Genomic DNA, 17,111 nt, shown 5'->3' on the forward strand with positions numbered 1-17,111 from the left:
AAAGTGTTCTGTGAGAATTGTTCCATATGTAGGTGGTTTTGATGTATCTGTAGGAGGAGGTGAGCTCCACATTCTTCTACTCCACCATCTTGATTCCCTCTTTGTTATCCGTCTTTTTATAGACGAGGGAACTCAAGTCTCAGGGCATTTATGTGAGTTTTCCAGGGGAAGGCTGTAGTAAATGTGGACCTGGAGTTGACTGTGACTCTGCAGACACAGAAGTCCTGATCCTTCCTGCTGCAAGAGGAGTGGGTCGGGTCCACGCACTGCAGGGGCTGCAGGGAATTGGTGTGGCTCAGAGCAGATGCAGCACCACCAGCAGAAAAGCAACTCACCATATGTGGGCTAACTGCAGTGAGTCAGTGATGGAGGGGGCGGCGCATTTGGATATGAAGGCCAGCACATCATCAGGCCTTCAGAGGGGGCTCTTCCTGTTCTGGAATCTGAGGGAGCCATGTTTCCTGGTTCTGTTCATCCCTAGACCTCATCCACAGAAAAGCCACTTTCTCCAGCACAGTGTGGGTGCCAGAACCAACGGTCATTGGGAGCCTTCCAAGAATTCCAAGGGCGATGTGCTCTTCTCCCTTCCTTTCACCTTCAGCTGGAAATTTACGATGGCAGGGGTCTGTGGGAACAATGTGGAAGGAGTTCATGGCAGGAAAGAACCTCAAACTCCAAGTCAAGAAAGCCCTAAGGAGAAAAGCTGGCAAACTGCCGCAGACATGCATAAGGCTTGGCAGTGCCAACAAATGCATGCAAGCAAATGCACGCAGCGATGTAGGGCCATCTGTCGGGCACCTCTCCCTGTCCTGTATGGTGAGGGGGATTGCCTGACACCCTTGGCCCCACCTAAGGCTATGGATGCCCCCTCTGGGGACTGTTGGCCAAGCACTGACCTTGACCTGATGTACTGTAACCTTAGGGCAAAGGAGGGGTGAAGGGGCTGTCATGATCCCTGAGACTTTGTTGAAGATCCAGGTCACTGTACTGAAGGGACAGGCATGTCCCTCTGTCAAAGGCATGCTGCCATCAGGATCTGAACCCCAGGAGCTCCTGCGCCCATCACTGAAAACCCACTGACGTTGCTCACCCCCTTTCCTGTGGCAGCTCCCAGGGGCAACCAGCCTGTGCCAGGCAGAAAGAAGAGGCTAAAATGAGGTGCTCGTAGAGCAGCTCAACCTCCCCAGATCTCCCAGAGGAGGGTGTTCCCGGGTGCAGGGACTGCACAGTCAGGGGAGGCTGTGGACGCAGCATCGTTCTTGACATGGAGGTGTGGGAGCAGCCGGGGCTTCTCTTCTTGCATAAAAGGCCAGGCTGCAATGAGAGTGCATTTGTTCCTGCCCTTCCTTCCTGCCGCAGGTGCTGTGGGAGCCCTTCATGCTTCTAACCATGGCAGCAACTCTGCAGTCATGAGGGAACGGCCAAGACATCCTCAGAGACACAGCCCGCCACCCCCGTGTCCTCAGCACTGAGCAAGTTCCCACCCCAGCTCCTCGTTCTGTGGGGAGGCCAGCCAGCTTTGGTTGTCCTGTTGAAGATCAGGCCTGCTGTCCCCTGTAGCTGGAGGTGTCCTTCCCGTAGAGTGTGGTGACACTCCCAGTCAGTGTCCTCCTCCCAGGACCGTGGGGGAACTTAGGAGACTTCTCAAAACTTTAACCACGCCCCCCACTGCCTCTTCTGGGTTGTAGGGGTGGAGGGGGGAACAGGCCAGCAGGCACTAGAATCTTTTGTTCATTTTTTGACTACTGCCTTTTGAAATTTATAGCATGTGTTGGTGTCCCCCCACACTTATTAAAAAATTTTTGTAAGTTGTTACCTTTTTCTCTGGTTTTTACCCTTTTTTGCTCATGTCCTTGGGTATTAAAAGAGGTAATTCCTGTTTCTTTTCCTTTTTTTTAAGATGTTTCTTTTATGTGGACAATGTTTAAAGTCTTTATTGAATTTGTTATAATGTTGCTTCTGTTTTATGTTTGTTCTTTTGGCCGTGAGGCATGTGGGATCTTAGCTCCCCAACCAGGGATCAAACACGCACCCCCTTCACATTGGAAGGTGAAGTCTTAACCACTGGACCGCCAGGGAAATCCCCCTGTTTCTTTTCCCTTTGGTAACAGCTTGCAACTCTTGATTTGTTGGCTGAAGCAACCGCGTGCCCTTGTATGCCTTCTGAACTGATCAATGAAGCACCAAGCACTTTTTCCTCTCGTGTTTTTGCCCATAAGGACCTTCCTTCTGGAGCAAAATGTCCAGAGACCAGTTCCCCAAGGGTGGAGGCCGTCAGAAGCCGAATCTCAGATACAAAGCACTCCCCGCACAAACGTGAGGAAGGTCCTCCTCACTTGCCAAAGTGCACCCGCATTCTGGCCATCTGGTCTACCACAGTGCCAGCTCTAGGAAAACAGGACCCTGGAGTGGGATTAGCTCACCAAGGCTGCAGGGCCATGGAGAGCCCTGGGCCCAGCCGCAGCCCCCGCCCTTAAGCAAGGCCTCCAATCACCCAAGCACATGTCATCTCTGACTTCTCCATCTCCTGGACACTGTGGTCCAGACGTTCAAGGAGCACAGGGAATGTGGTTCCCACCTGCCTCCCGCCGCGGACATCAAGGCCAAGAGCCATCTGTAGCTCACTGGCTATTTACTGAGGTAATTGCATGGATGTGTCCTGACTCTAATGAGGCAGCTGAGTGACCAGGGCACCCTGGCCTCAGGGGTCCAGTCCTCAGCTTGACTGCAACTCCTGCTCAGGACAGCCCAGCTGTCCTGGGAGATGCCAGCCCAGCTGTCCTGGGAGATACCTTCCCAGCCACCTGCTCCAGAGTGGGGTGGGGGCACCTTATGGGACACAGCTGTGGGCAGAAGCTGGGAGGCTGACTCAGCATGGCCAATGGGCCCAGTTCTGGCCACCCCATTACAGAGACCCAGACGCCTCACCTGGCACTCGCTGGGACACACACCTGTAACACACATGTCCTTTCTCTGGCACATGCTTGAAGTGGGTGGGGGCAGGAGCAGCATCCCAGGACTTGGCCATGGGATGCTATAGCAGGAGCCCAGCCTGGGCATGAGCACAGCCAGCCATGTGGCCTGCAGGCTCCAGACCCACCACTGCTGCCCTGACCCAAGTTCTGCACACCATTGCCAGGAAGGGGGGCCGGGGCAGCCTTTCTCTGAAGGGCTCGAAAAGCTCTGCCGAAGCCAGATCCTGCCAACCTGGGGGCCAAGGGGACATGCCAGCCCCCAAGGGCAGAGCTGCACTCTCCACAGGGCACACGATAGTGCAGACTGGCTGATCCTCTGCTGTGCTGGAGAGACAGGGCCCGGGCTGGGTGGGGCCTGAGACACGGGGCTGGAGGAGAGGGGCTGGCAGGGCACGGTGGGCACCTCCCCTCCCCCAGGCAAAAAACCAGATGGCTGGAAGGCCAGAGCAGACATTTCCTGGAGGGCCGGGCACAGTCCCACCCCCCATTTCCTTAAAGGGAGATCAGAGGCCCTGGAGCACAGGGAGAGACTCTCAAAAAGGCTCCCCATCCTTCAGCCTCTTTGCTGAGCACACAGGCCACCTTTAAATCAGGCTACATCCAACCACCTGCCATTCTCCTCCAGGCACAGGGCCCAGCCTCTGGGTCTTGGGGTCAGCTGGACACACACACACACACACACACACACACACACACACACACACACAGACTTCCCCACATGCTATCCACTGACGCCTCCCACAGCAAGCCTCCAGGGCATCATCACCCCCTCCCAGTTCCCAGCCATGTCTGTGCCCTTCTGTCCACCCCTGGCAGTGGTCCATGGGCGAGCACGCCCACCACACTTACACCTGGCCTCTGGGCACCTGTGAGCATCTCCCCTCCGTGAGGGCCCACACTTGGCACACCTGTGGGTCCTGGCACCCCAGCCCCAGGTTCAACGCTGCTGAGTGCAGGCCTCCTCTTCCCCTCCCCTGGGACCCCCCAGGGTTCACGCAGCTCTGGGAGGGGGAATCCACTCCTTTAGACCATCATGCCCCTCCCCTCGCACCCTCCCTCCAGCCAGGGCCATCAAAAGAGCTGAGACCCTCCCCGAGGACCAGCAGCCGGGGGACATGGCAGGGATCCGACCGTGTGGGCACACAGTGGTCCAGCATCAGCACAGCCCCAGCCCCCCTGGAGCCCCGTTACCACAGAGGGCAGCGAAAGTCCTCACAGTGCTAACAAGGGGGCTGCTGCCAGCGCCACAGCTGCGACCAGAGAGACCCTGACAGACCCCCAGGGCACGCCGGCAGGAGCCAGCCACCTTGCGGTCAGCAACGGCCCAGGACCCCGCCCACTGCCATGGCAGGGCTTTCTCCACCTGAGAACCTAGGTCCAGTGCAGGCGGGCGCGAGACAGCCTTGAATATGCTCTCATTTCTAAAAGAAAAAGGAAACCACGCAGGCAGCCTTCAACACTTGCAGGATTATTAGCAGAGCGGCAAATAATCTGTAACCAGCCCAGGAATGAGTGTGGGGACTGGTGGGCAGGGGTCTCCCGTGGGCCCTGTGGCTGACCTGCCCCAGCTCCACCTCGCCCGCTGCCCGCCCTTGGGGCTCTGGCCGAGCCAAGAACCACAGTGCTAGCTGGGGCCACGGTGACCGACAACTTTACAAAACCCCTGGGCAGAGAGGCCCCAGGGCAGCTGGGTCCTCGCCCTGAGGGCTCACAGTTGGGTGCACAGGGGGGGCGGGTAGGGAGCCCGAAGAAGGAGTGTCACATGTGCCACCTGGGAAGGTGAAGGGACTTTCCAGGAGGGCACGAGATGGGACGCATTCCAGGCAAGGGACTGGGCCCCTGAGGCCTGGGGAAGGGGTACCGGGTTGAGGGGAGCCCAGCTGGGAATTGAGGAGGTCTGGGCGGCCCTGAGCCTCCGAGCAGCAGGCTGCACAGAAGGCCAAAGGGAAAACGTGACCTCGTGGGAGCAAAGCAAGTCAGGGGTCTGGAGGATGTCCAGTCCCAGACCACGGGGTTCTGGCGGGAGGGTGCTTGCAGGGGCAGGGGCTGGGCGGTCTCTTCAAGCAGGGAGCAGACCTTCCAGCTCCTGGGGGCTCCCTGGGGAGCCTGGGTGCAGGTCTCTGGGCCCCCCAGCACGGGGCCAGCTCACTGTGCCTATATGCTAACTTTGACCTCTGGGGCCAGGGGACCCCGGTCACCGTCTCCTCGGGTGAGGGTCCCCCACGGCTGCTCCGCCTGAGCCGTGGGCCAGGTCCCTGGGGTCTGTGGCTGCACCACCACTGCCTGTGGTCCCATTCGGGACCAGGCCTGGGAGCTGACAGAGCCCCTGGAGGTGAGCCAGCTGAGAGCTGGGCCGAGAGGCCCTGGGACAGGGGCGGCTGGGAGGGAGGAGCCCTGAGCAGAGCTTCCCCAGGGCCGGGGCCTGTGTGCATCAGGGCGACCAGAACCGCTTCAGCGCTTGGGGCCAGGGCACCCAGGCCACCATCTCCTCGGGTGAGATGGCTCTCTGCCTCCTCTGTCCTGGGCCAGGGGAAAACCTCCAGAGAGTCCTTGACCCGTGTGGGACGCTCGGGGGTCCCCGGGGGGAGGCTGCTCCTGAGGCCATCTGCCTCCCCGTCCTGCGGAAATGGGACCTCTGCTGGTGGAACAGTCTGGACGGAGCGAGTTCTGCGCCCGGGGCCGCAGAGACCTGGGGGTAGGGCTTCGGGTGGGACCAGGAGGCTGCCAGGGGCTTGGGTTTTTGTACACCTCCCAACGGGGCCCATGGCATTGTGACCACTGGATACCTGGGGCCAGGGGCTCCTGGTCACCGTCTCCTCAGGTGAGTCCTCACCAGCCCTCCTGCCTCACTTTCTCTGAGACTTTTTTGCTGCATTTGGGGGGAAAACGAGGCTGTCTGGGTCTCAGGTCTAGAGGGCCTGGGGGGCTCGGAAAGAGGGCTGAGGGGGCCCAGGCTCACCCCAGCAGGGAGCAGAGGTTCCAGACGCCCTCTCTGGATGGGCTCTGCAGCCAGAGCTTTCCCTGGGGGTCTCAGCCACCCGGGGGCTCTGGGCTCCCAAGGTCCCCAGCCCTGCCGCCACAGTAGGCGCTGTGCGAGGTGGCCCGGCGGTCTTGGCCACCAGTTATTGCTCGGGGTCCCGGCATAGTTGTCACAGTGTGACAACTGGTATGACCCCTGGGGCCAGGGGCTCCTGGTCACCGTCTCCTCAGGTGAGTCCTCAGCCCCTCCACACTTCCACCGCACTTGGGGAGACCCGTGGTGTCAGGGTCTCAATGTCAGAGGCGCGGGGCACTTTTGAGGACCGGAAAGGGAGCCAGGGAGAGGGTCCCCATAAAAGGGGCCCAGAGATGGACCTCCCTGCCCCAAGGACGCTGCAGTGCAGGGACAGCCAAGGCAGCTCCTTTGGCTGGTCTGGCCATTTGATTCAAGCATCACCGCGTCACCAGGGGCTTCCGTCAGCTTTCTGGGGCAGGCGGCTGGCTGTTTGATGTTGATTGGACTTCTGAGTTTGAGTTAAGGATTCGTGATTCGTGGTCAGGCAGCCTAGGCGGGCAGTGGTCTGGCTTCTGGGCGCCAGGCTGGGATGTGGGGTCTCCGGGTCAGCCTGGAGGGGGCAGGGCCATCAGAGGGTTCTGGGGCCCTCCGGATAAGTGACTCGGACCGTCGGCTCCCCGGGCGCCATGGGGCCGTGCCGGGCCCCCGAGGTTTTTGTGAGGTGAAGCTGGAGATCCCACCACAGTGATTACTGCGGTATAGACGCCTGGGGCCAAGGGATCGATGTCACCGTCTCCTCAGGTAAGAATGGCCCCTCCAGGGCCTTTATTTTCTGCTCCTGTCTCTGGGGTTTCTGGGCATCGCCGTCTGGTCCTCAGGACGTGTCTGTGTCCGCCGGGGGACTGGGCAGACTGGCCAGGAGGGGACCAGGACCAGGCGCCCTAGGGATTTCAGAGCCTCTGGATTTTCTGATGTCTTTCAAAAATCGGAATACTGCCGGCATTCAAGAGGCGGCTGCAGGCGGGAAGGGCCACCTGTGGGGGAGTCCCAGGACCCCCTCGGCGGCAGGACAGTTTGGTCTATGGCAAGAGATAATTTGGCTGCTACAATCATAGAGTCAGTTGAGGACTGTGCCTTGATGATTGTGTTTCTAGAAGCACAGGAATGCCACATGTGGAAGGCATAGTGAAATGTCCTCTTCAGATATGAGGTGTGCTCTGCGCTAGATTGTACTTCAAATTCTTTATTGGTTAGGATTAGAATTGTCTGGGTGAGGATGGACGTGTAGTGTCCCGATCTTGGTGAGAGCGGGGTGCCCCAGCCCCCCGAAAGGAAGAGCCTGGGGAGGTTACAGGTACCGGGCTTTGTGGGGACACTTGCTAAGAGAAAGATACATGTTCATCGTAAGAGGCACGCTTACGAAATACTAAAAGGCAGGATATGCTTCAAGGGGGTCCTGATGATCAGGAAAATTGTGACTTTAGAATGTGAGAGACTGTTAATGTATTTTAAATTTTATCATTCAATTAACAACTGTGAATCCTGTCTTTGGGGAGTTGATAGGGGTGCAAGTTTGGCCGAGGAGTAGTAACTCGGTACTGTCGGCCCCCTGCCCTGTTTCAAGGCTGAGTTTTGGCAACAATAAATTCGGCTTATTTTTTTAATTAATTGGTGGTGCTGAGTTAGTCAAGATGGCCGCGTGTGGGGCTGGCCCCCTGCAGCAGGTGGCAGGAAGCAGATGAGCCGAGAGTCTATTTCAGGAAGCAAGAAAACACAGTTGGTACATTTTTAGCTCATGGCCACCAAGGTGTGGTTTGGTGAGGGTGTTGCGCGGCCCACAAAACTGAAAATGTTCCACTGAACACAACAACACCTGGAAAATTTGCATTTCTAAATTAAGGCAAAGATGTTGACAGAAACTAGAAGGTTCCCCTTTTCACTATTTGAATCGATTTCAGTTTTAGCTTATCAACTGCTCGTTTATATTCCTTTTCAGAGTAAACATTTAAGAAAGTAAATAGTCTTAGGTGCATTTTATCAATGCATTCGTATAATGTTCTAATGGGTATTCCTTCAAGGTAATTAATCCCAAAGCATCCTCCGATGCCCTGAAGCACTGTTTTCACTATGAGTGTGCCCACAGTCTTTAGCCGGTCGATTTTCTCTTCGTGACTAAGAAACACTCTGGTATTCTGATACGGTTGCCCTCCTTTCAGTATTTTTCGAGACCACTTTGCAGGTATCCAGCTCAGGACAGATTTTAGGAGAAATGTGTGCATTCGTCATGAAGTATCTCAGTAACCACGTTGGTTGGTGGATTGAGGAGACGCAGGCGGGTGTGAGTCCGGAAGGACTCAGGACGCTTTGGAAGGGCCGTCTCTGTTCTGAGTCATCGGCCCAGCCAGCATCTTAGTGGAAGGAGCTCCCGTGGAGGGTCCGAGAGCGGGTGCCCCCAGGCCCGCCGTGGCTGGGGGCCTCCTGGGACCGCCCGGAGCAGGGGATGGCAGTCCTGGCTTCTGCCGCCGGCCAGTGGGCTAGTGGTGAATCAGCCGTTTTTAAGGGATTTGGAGGAATTCTTCCAGGCCAAAGACCCCCCGGGACTTGCCCGTGACCGGGAGCCTGGAAAGGTAAGAGGAAGGCTGCCAGCGCCGCCGGATGTGCTGCTCCGGGAAATCTGTATGAAACGGTTTTGTTTTCGCTCGAAGGGGAATCAGTCTTTGACTACTGCCTGTGTGGGCCCGGGTGCTTCACACACCAGGGCACCCCTTACCGTGTCCTCGCTTAAGCGGGAAAGGCGGCTCTGGGTTTTAGATCGTTGCTGTGCACTGGAAAGCAGCCTCCGCAGAGCTTTGGGATAAAGAGCACAGCTGTGCGCGGCAACTCACATAAAATGCGTTTCCCGTCATTGTTAATGAGGATTTTTCCTGGAGGGGATTTTGTCAAGTCGGACTCATTTGAGACTCGGGAGTGAGAGGAACTGGGGCCACGGGCACGTGCCCGGGAAGGCCAAGGCGCCGAGGGAAGCGTCCCCGAGGCTCTCCTCTCCCCGGAGAAGCCACGCTGCCCATTCCAGAGAGGCTGGGACCGTCCTTCTGATGAGGGCAAATGCGCCTAGGCTCTTGCAAGATGCTTTAGGGAATGTAAAGTCGCCAGCAAGCATTATCCCAGGGAGCCGAGGAAGGTGGTGGCTGACACTGCTGGGAGCCGAAGCCGGCCGGGCCCGGGGCAGGCACGGAGGAATCGGGTGCCCAGTGGGAAGGGGAGGGCAGGGACTCCGGGGAGAGGAGAGAGCAAGGGGCACAAAGGGACCTGACCCCGGGCCCAGCCCAGCTGTGCGGGATTCCTGGACCGGGTGCCTTAGCCGAGGCAAGTGGGTCTGGTGCTTTCTGGCTAGAACCACTGGGCTTTCAGGGCTGTGCAGGGCTACCCTGGGCTGCCCATAGCAGGCCTGAGCTGAGCTGGACAAAACCGGACTGAACCGGGCTTTCGGAGCTGAGCTGGATTGGACTGAGCTGAGCCGGGCTTAGTGGGGCTGAGTGGGGCTGAACTGGGCTGAGCTGAGCTGGGCTGGGCTGCGCTGAGGTGGTCTGAACTGGACTGAACTGGGCTGAACTGGTCTGAGCTGGGCTAAGCCGGGCTGAGCTGAGGTGGATTGGACTGAGCTGAGCCTGGTTTAACGGGTGTGAGTGGGGCTGAGCTGGGCCGAGCTGAGCTGGGCTGGGCTGGGCTGAGCTGGGCTGGGCTGAGATGAGCTGAGCTGGGCTGGGCTGAGCTGGGCTGAGCTGGGCCGAGCTGGGCTGGGCTGAGCTGAGCTGGGCTGTGCTGGGCTAAGCTGGGCTGAGCTGAGCTGGGCTGTGCTGAGCTGGGCTGAGCCGGGCTGAGCCGGGCTGAGCCGAGCTGGGCTGAGCTGGGCTGAGCTGGTCTGGGCTGGGCTGAGCTGGTCTGGGCTGGGCTGAGCTGGGGTGAGCTGGTCTGGGCTGAGCTGAGCTGGGTTGAGCTGGGCTGTCTGGGCTGAGCTGAGCTGAGCTGGGCTGAGCTGAGCTGAGCTGAGCTGGGCTGGGCTGTGCTGAGCTCTGCTGAGCTGGGCTGTGCTGAGCTGAGCTGAGCTGGGCTGAGCTGGGCTGAGCTGAGCTGGGCTGGGCTGAGCTGAGCTGGGCTGGGCTGAGCTGGGCTGAGCTGGGCTGTGCTGAGCTGAGCTGGGCTGAGCTGGGCTGTGCTGGGCTGAGCTGAGCTGGGCTGGGCTGAGCTGAGCTGGGCTGGGCTGGGCTGAGCTGGGCTGAGCTGAGCTGGGCTGGGCTGAGCTGAGCTGGGCTGGGCTGGGCTGAGCTAAGCTGGGCTGAGCTGGGCTGGGCTGTGCTGAGCTGGACTGAGCTGGGCTGGGCTGAGCTGAGCTGGGCTGGGCTGTGCTGAGCTGAGCTGGGCTGGGCTGGGCTGGGCTGAGCTGGGCTGAGCTGAGCTGGACTGAGCTGGGCTGAGCTGAGCTGAGCTGGACTGAGCTGGGCTGGGCTGAGCTGGACTGAGCTGGGCTGGGCTGAGCTGGGCTGAGCTGGGCTGGGCTGAGCTGAGCTGGGCTGAGCTGGGCTGGGCTGAGCTGGGCTGAGCTGGGCTGGGCTGAGCTGAGCTGAGCTGAGCTGGGCTGGGCTGAGCTGAGCTGAGCTGAGCTGGGCTGGGCTGTGCTGGGCTGGGATTTGCTGAGCTGGGCTGAGCTGGGCTGAGTTGAGCTGGGCTGAGCTGGGCTGTGCTAAGCTGGGCTGAGCTGGGCTGAGCTGGGCTGGGCTGAGCTGGGCTGGGCTGAGCTGGGCTGAGCTGGGCTGGGCTGGGCTGGGCTGAGCTGAGCTGAGCTGAGCTGAGCTGGGCTGTGCTGAGCTGGGCTGAGCTGGGCTGAGCTGAGCTGGGCTGAGCTGGGCTGTGCTGAGCTGTGCTGAGCTGGGCTGAGCTGGGCTGGGCTGAGCTGGGCTGGGCTGAGCTGGGCTGAGCTGGGCTGGGCTGGGCTGGGCTGAGCTGAGCTGAGCTGAGCTGAGCTGGGCTGTGCTGAGCTGGGCTGAGCTGGGCTGAGTTGAGCTGGGCTGAGCTGGGCTGTGCTAAGCTGGGCTGAGCTGGGCTGAGCTGGGCTGGGCTGAGCTGTGCTGAGCTGGGCTGAGCTGGGCTGAGCTGGGCTGTGCTGGGCTGGGCTGGGCTGGGCTGAGCTGAGCTGTGCTGAGCTGAGCTGGGCTGTGCTGAGCTGTGCTGTGCTGGGCTGAGCTGGGCTGAGCTGTGCTGTGCTGAGCTGGGCTGTGCCGAGCTGGGCTGAGCTGGGCTGAGCTGAGCTGGGCTGTGCTAAGCTGTGCTGAGCTGGCCTAAGCTGGGCTGAGCTGAGCTGAGCTGAGCTGGGCTGAGCTGGGCTGAGCTGGCCTGGGCTGGCCTGGGCTGAGCTGAGCTGGGCTGAGCTGGGCTGAGCTGGGCTGTGCTGAGCTGGGCTGAACTGAGCTGAGCTGGGCTGAGCTGGGCTGTGCTGAGCTGGGCTGAGCCGGGCTGAGCCGAGCTGGGCTGAGCTGGGCTGTGCTGAGCTGGGCTGGGCTGAGCTGGGCTGAGCTGGGCTGAGCTGGGCTGAGCCGGGCTGAGCTGAACAGGGCTGAGCTGGGATGAGCTGGGCTGAGCTCGTCTGGGCTGAGCTGAGCTGGGCTGGGCTGAGCCCGGCTGAGCTGGGCCGATCGGGGCTTAGCTGGATGGGCTGAGCCGAGCTGATCCAGGCTGAACTGGATGAGCTGAGCTGGGCTGAAATGGGTTGAGCTGGGTTGATTTGCACTGAACTGGGCTGAACGGGGCTGAGCTGGGCTGAGCTGGGCTGAGATGGGCTGAGCCGGGCTGAGCTGAGCTGAGCTGGATGGGCTGAGCTGGGCTGAACTGGGTTGAGCTGGGTTGAACTGCACTGAACTGGGCTGAGCGGGGCTGGGCTAACCAAGGGGGACTGAGATGGGTCCCGCAGAAGTGGACTGGCTGGGCTGGCTCGACTTGGACGAGCTGCTTTGGGAGGGTTTAACCTCAGCTGAGCCCTGGGAGTCACGCCGGGCCGTCCTGGCTGCTCTGGGCCGACCTCAGTGACCTGCTTGTGCTGAGGACCGGTGGAGTTGAGTCTGCATCATCCTCACCGATGACCTTCAGACCCTCCCTCCGACCCCAGACCCCCAGCCTGGGCCCAGTGTGGCTGAGCCAGGGGCAGTGAGGCCGCGCCGGCTCCACTGTCCCAGAGGGAAGGCGGGACCACCCGGACCCCCGACCTACCAGCAGGGCGCGAGAGACACTTCTCACGCCCCCTTTCTCTTTTGTCCTCTCTCTCGGGTCCTCAGGGAGCCCGTCTCCCCCGATTCTCTTCCCCCTGGTCTCCTGCGTGAACTCCCTGTCTGATGAGAACCCGGTGGCCCTGGGCTGCCTGGCCCGGGACTTCTTGCCCAGCTCCATCAGCTTCTCCTGGAGCTACAGTAACAGCACCAGCATCAGCAGCCTGAACATCCACAGCTTCCCGGCCGTCCTGCAGGAGGGCAAGTACGCGGCCTCCTCCCAGGTTCTCCTGCCTTTCTCAAGCATCCCCCAGGGCTCCGAAGAGCACCTGCTGTGCAGAGTCAAGCACCCCAATGGCGACCAGTCCCTGTCAGTGCCTGTCCATGTCCCAGGTGAGCCGGGCTCCTCCCGCGGCCGGGGGCGGGGTCAGGCCAGGCGCAGCTGACGCCTTGTCCTTCTCTGCAGAATCGGGAAATGGCATGCCACCCAACGTCGTTGTCTTCATGCCCCCCCGAGACGCTTTCTCCGGCAACCCCCAGCGCACGTCCAGGCTCATCTGCCAGGCCACAGACTTCAGACCCAAGCAGATCTCCTTTTCCTGGTTTCGTGACGGAAAGCGGGTGGTGTCTGGCATCAGCGAAGGCCCAGTGGAGACTGTACAGTCCTCGCCCGTGACCTTCAGGACCTACAGCATGCTGACCATCACGGAGAGCGAGTGGCTCAGCCAGAGCGTGTTCACCTGTGAGGTGAAACACAGCGAGTGGATCATCCAGAAGAACGTGTCCTCTGTGTGCGGCTCCCGTGAGTGCAGCCCCCGGGCTGGGTGGGGACCCTCACACAGGTCTGCATACACCGCTCCCGACGTGCCAGCAGCGTCCTGAGCCTTGGCTTCTCAGAGCGGCCCAGGGCAGGGAGGGGCTGTGTGCGGGACAGCTGGGGGGACCCTGGGCTCACGAGGGACGCAGCCAGCTCGGCGCCTGCTCTTTGGGCCGCACTGTTCCTCCGCCTGATTTCACTCCAACCAACTCTCTTCCCACCTCCAGCCCTGTCCCCCGACATCAGGATCTTCACCATCCCCCCGTCCTTCGCTGGCATCTTCCTCACCAAGTCAGCCAAGCTTTCCTGCCTGGTCACAGACCTGACCACCTATGACAGCCTGAGCATCTCCTGGACCCGCCAGAATGGCGAGGCCCTGCAGACCCACACCAACGTCTCCGAGAGCCACGCCAATGGCACATTCAGCGCCGTGGGTGAGGCCTCTGTCTGCGTAGAGGAATGGGAGTCTGGAGAAAGGTTCACGTGCACGGTGACCCACACAGACCTGCCCTCGCCACTGAAGCGCGACATCTCCAGGCCCACAGGTGAGCCTGCACTGGCCTCCTTCCCTCCGCCCCGGGCTCTCCCACGGCTTCTGGGGTCTGAGGACAACGAGGCGGGACCAGGAGAACCCCTGCGCTCCCCGTCGTCCAGGACGGATCCCTCTCGCCCACGACCCGATCTCACCACCGTGTCTCCCCCACAGAGGTCGCCAAGCACATGCCGTCCGTGTACGTGCTGCCACCAACACGGGAACAGCTGAGCCTGCGGGAGTCCGCCTCCGTCACCTGCCTGGTGAAGGGCTTCTCGCCCGCAGACGTGTTTGTGCAGTGGCTGCAGAAGGGGCAGCCCATGTCCTCCGACAAGTACGTGACCAGTGCCCCGGCGCCCGAGCCCCAGGTCCCTGGCGCCTACTTCGTGTACAGCATCCTGACGGTGAGCGAAGAGGACTGGAACAGCGGGGAGACCTACACCTGCGTCGTGGGCCACGAGGCCCTGCCCCACATGGTGACCGAGAGGACCGTGGACAAGTCCACCGGTAAACCCACCCTGTACAACGTGTCACTGGTCATGTCCGACACGGCCAGCACCTGCTACTGACCACCCGGCCGCCCGCTCAGGCCGGGGCCAGAGCCCCTGGGTGACCGTCGCTGTGTGTGTGCATGCGTGCGTGCAAACTAACCATGTCAGTGGGTGAGATGTTGCATTTTATAAAAATTAGAAATAAAAAGATCCGTTCAAAAGACGCTGGTTGTGAGTGAGCGGTGCTCTCCCCGCAGGGGCCATGGCTGTGCTGCCCCCCCCAGCAGACCGCCCTCCCCCACCGCCCTCGCCCCCGCCTCTGCACGGGCCTCCGACCCACCCCTGGAAGCCCTGGTGCCCCTTGCAGAATGCTCCCAGCAAGCCAAGCCTATACTCACTGCTCCTCTAGCTGCTTCTACAGCTACACCGGGGGCACACGGGCGTGCAACACGTGCATGCGCATGCACGCACACAGCCACATACATACACGCAGAGACACACATGCATGTGGGCACGCACACAGAGAGACACGCGTGTGCGCGGACACACAGGCAGGCACACACATGGACAGAGACATGGATGCACGTGACACAGACACATATGTGATGGACACGGCACACACACAAAGACATGGACACATGCACACGTGGACACACAGAGACCTACACAGATACACAGGTACACGCACGCACGCGCGCACAGTCACAGCACACATAGGCACGTGCACATGGGCTCACACACAGACACACCTGCATGCTCGTGGACAAGTCGTGGGCACGCAGACACACGCTGAGACATGCACACACAGACATATGGACACACACACACCGATGTGCTGTGCACACACACGGCACACGCACAGGCTTGCACACACGGACACAGATGCCGACCCTCGCACAGCCGTCACCACTCGGTGCCTCTTGGCAGACGCGCCCGCCCCCGCCGGCGGTGTTCCTCTGCACCACTCTGGCTGCCGGGCGTCGCGCCCAAGCTCTGCTTGTCCTTCTGTCTCAGCTTGGGGGTGTGTCCACGGGCCGGCCCATCCTGGACTCCTGCCATGGCCACCGTCCCCAGCCCCAGGGTAGCGGGCTCCAAGGCCCACCATGGCCCGGCCAGCTGCAGTTCCTCAGGATGGCGCGGGCCCATGCCCCGGAGGGGTGCCTCTCCCACTCCCGGTCCAGGCCCTTGTGAGGGCGGCAGCGCCCCCATCCCCTCCCGCTGTGAAGAGGCAGCGGGAGGCTATCCCAGGAGGGGCCTCCTTGGAGTAGGAAGCTGCAGGGGCCCTGTCTGCAAACACTGGCCTGGAAATGGTGGGCACAGAGCCGGGTGGGCAGGGAGGGGAGCGGGGGCCGAGCAGGTCTCCTGGGTCCAGCTCACCACCGCCCCTCCAGGCTGCCTCCCGACCCTCCTGGGCTCCTGGCCCTTTAGGGGCCTGAGCCCCAGAGGACCCCAGGGTCTCTCAGTGCGGGGGCTGCAGACCCCACAGAATGTCCTCTGCCTGTCGTCCTAATGTCTCCCTCCCTGGGGGCTCAGGGTCTGTCTGGCCCCTTGGTCCCCCAGCCTTGAGTGCTGGTGGGGCAGACAAGCCAGCCAGCGCCCCACACAGCCTCTCCCGTGTGCCATTGGCCCCAAGAAGGAGAGGGAGGGAGGCTGGAAGGATGGGCCTCTCAGCACAGACAGCTGCCTGCCCCCGGGGCTGATCCTCACTGGCCGCGGGGCCCACCCCAAACCGCAGGGGACAGGACGCCCACCCCCTGCCTCTCAGCCCCAAGTGGCCCTACGACCTCCAGGGGAGTCCAGGACACCGGGGGCCACTCCACCGGCCCTGGCACGGGCCGCACCCCGTGCGTACTGTGCTGCTCGGTCGTGCTCTCTGCCACCCCAGGTCTCCTGGGACAAGGTGCTTGGGGTCGCCTCTCTGCTCAGCTTTGGCCACGCCCTGCGCCTGCCCGGCCCGGATCGGGTGGTCAGTGGCCTGCCGTGCCTGCCCGAGACCCCGCCTGGCAAGCCCAGGAGCTCCCAGCCCCACAGCAGGGCTGGCGCGGGAGAGCACGTGCCCTCCTGCCCGCCCGCCTGCTTCTGCCATGCCCCCAGCGCTCCCGGTGGCCGCACGGCCGAGGGGCAGCCAGGGTGGGCCCTGCGGGCGTTGCGGCCGAGCTGACCCACTGTGCCATGTCTCCTGCAGAGGGCGAAGTGAGCGCCGAGGAAGAAGGCTTCGAGAACCTCAACACCATGGCCTCCACCTTCATCGTCCTCTTCCTCCTGGGCCTCTTCTACAGCACCACAGTCACCCTGTTCAAGGTGGGCTGCCTGGCCGTGAGGAGCGGGTGGCACACAACCCCCTGGGACCCCCACCCCCACTCACATGGTCTCTGTCGCCTGCAGGTGAAGTGACGGCCAGCCAAGGACATGGGGCACCAGAGACGGAACGAGAGGGGAGCCGCCTTGGGGCCAGGGGGTTGCGTGGCTTGTCCACTTGTACTGAAATCTTCCCCGTGTCCCTCTCCAGCTTCGAGCTCTAAGCAACCGGCTTCTCCCGACGTGGCCAAATGCCGTGGCCAAGCATGGAGCCCGCAGCCGTGGGCTGTGCCCGGCCCTGCTTTGCAATGTCTCGCTTGTGGCCTTGAAATAAATACGTACATTTTACCTTGTGACGCTGCTTCCTCGTGAAGGGTTTTCCTCAAGCCATACTCCTGTGTGCTGTGTATCTCGAGAGCTGACCCCAATTCCAAAGGGCTCTTTGGAAAGGGCCGTGCGTCTCCTCCCAGGCCCATAGGGGACGTGCCGGGCTGGGTCTCAGGGCTGTTCCAGAGGAAGAAAGACAGCTGAGCTGGAGAGGACCCCCGGCCTGGTCTCCCAGCGCAGCCTGAGCTGGGGCCCCTGTGTGCGTCAGCGGGGACGCCGCTACGAGCCCCGCGTGAGGCCTTGTCACTCTGTCTCTGTTCCTAGCAAGCCCAGCCACAGGAGGGCTTGTCCGACCTTGGGAGTGCCTGGTGTGTGCGGGTGGGACTCAGGAGGGGCGCCCGGCACGTGTGCAGCCACCG

The 17,111-nt window shown here is 61.4% G+C and overlaps 1 protein-coding gene and 2 gene segments (V, D, J or C); all 3 read left to right on the forward strand.

Moving 5' to 3' along the window:
• Positions 1-4,937: 4,937 nt before the first annotated feature.
• Positions 4,938-17,111, forward strand: part of LOC101323839 (Ig alpha-1 chain C region) — a gene marked incomplete at its 5' end in the record, with an annotated part of 127,977 nt that continues 115,803 nt past the window's right edge. The window contains one exon of the mRNA XM_073801787.1: positions 4,938-5,184. Within this exon, the coding sequence (XP_073657888.1) occupies positions 4,938-5,184 (247 nt within the window). The remainder of the gene's footprint in view (positions 5,185-17,111) is intronic.
• LOC117311207 (immunoglobulin heavy constant epsilon-like) overlaps positions 5,602-17,111 on the forward strand; it is a 112,805-nt gene continuing 101,295 nt past the window's right edge. The window contains 2 exon segments of the C gene segment in view: positions 5,602-5,670; positions 6,122-6,185. Coding sequence covers positions 5,602-5,670; positions 6,122-6,185 — 133 coding nt within the window.
• On the forward strand, positions 6,657-16,721 carry LOC141278126 (immunoglobulin heavy constant mu-like). The segment is given in 8 exon segments: positions 6,657-6,664; positions 6,716-6,771; positions 12,297-12,620; positions 12,694-13,029; positions 13,272-13,589; positions 13,751-14,083; positions 16,253-16,368; positions 16,453-16,721. Coding segments are annotated over 8 exon segments (1,500 nt in total).

Source organism: Tursiops truncatus, chromosome 2 (assembly GCF_011762595.2).
Source record: "Tursiops truncatus isolate mTurTru1 chromosome 2, mTurTru1.mat.Y, whole genome shotgun sequence".
Lineage (NCBI taxonomy): Eukaryota > Metazoa > Chordata > Mammalia > Artiodactyla > Delphinidae > Tursiops > Tursiops truncatus.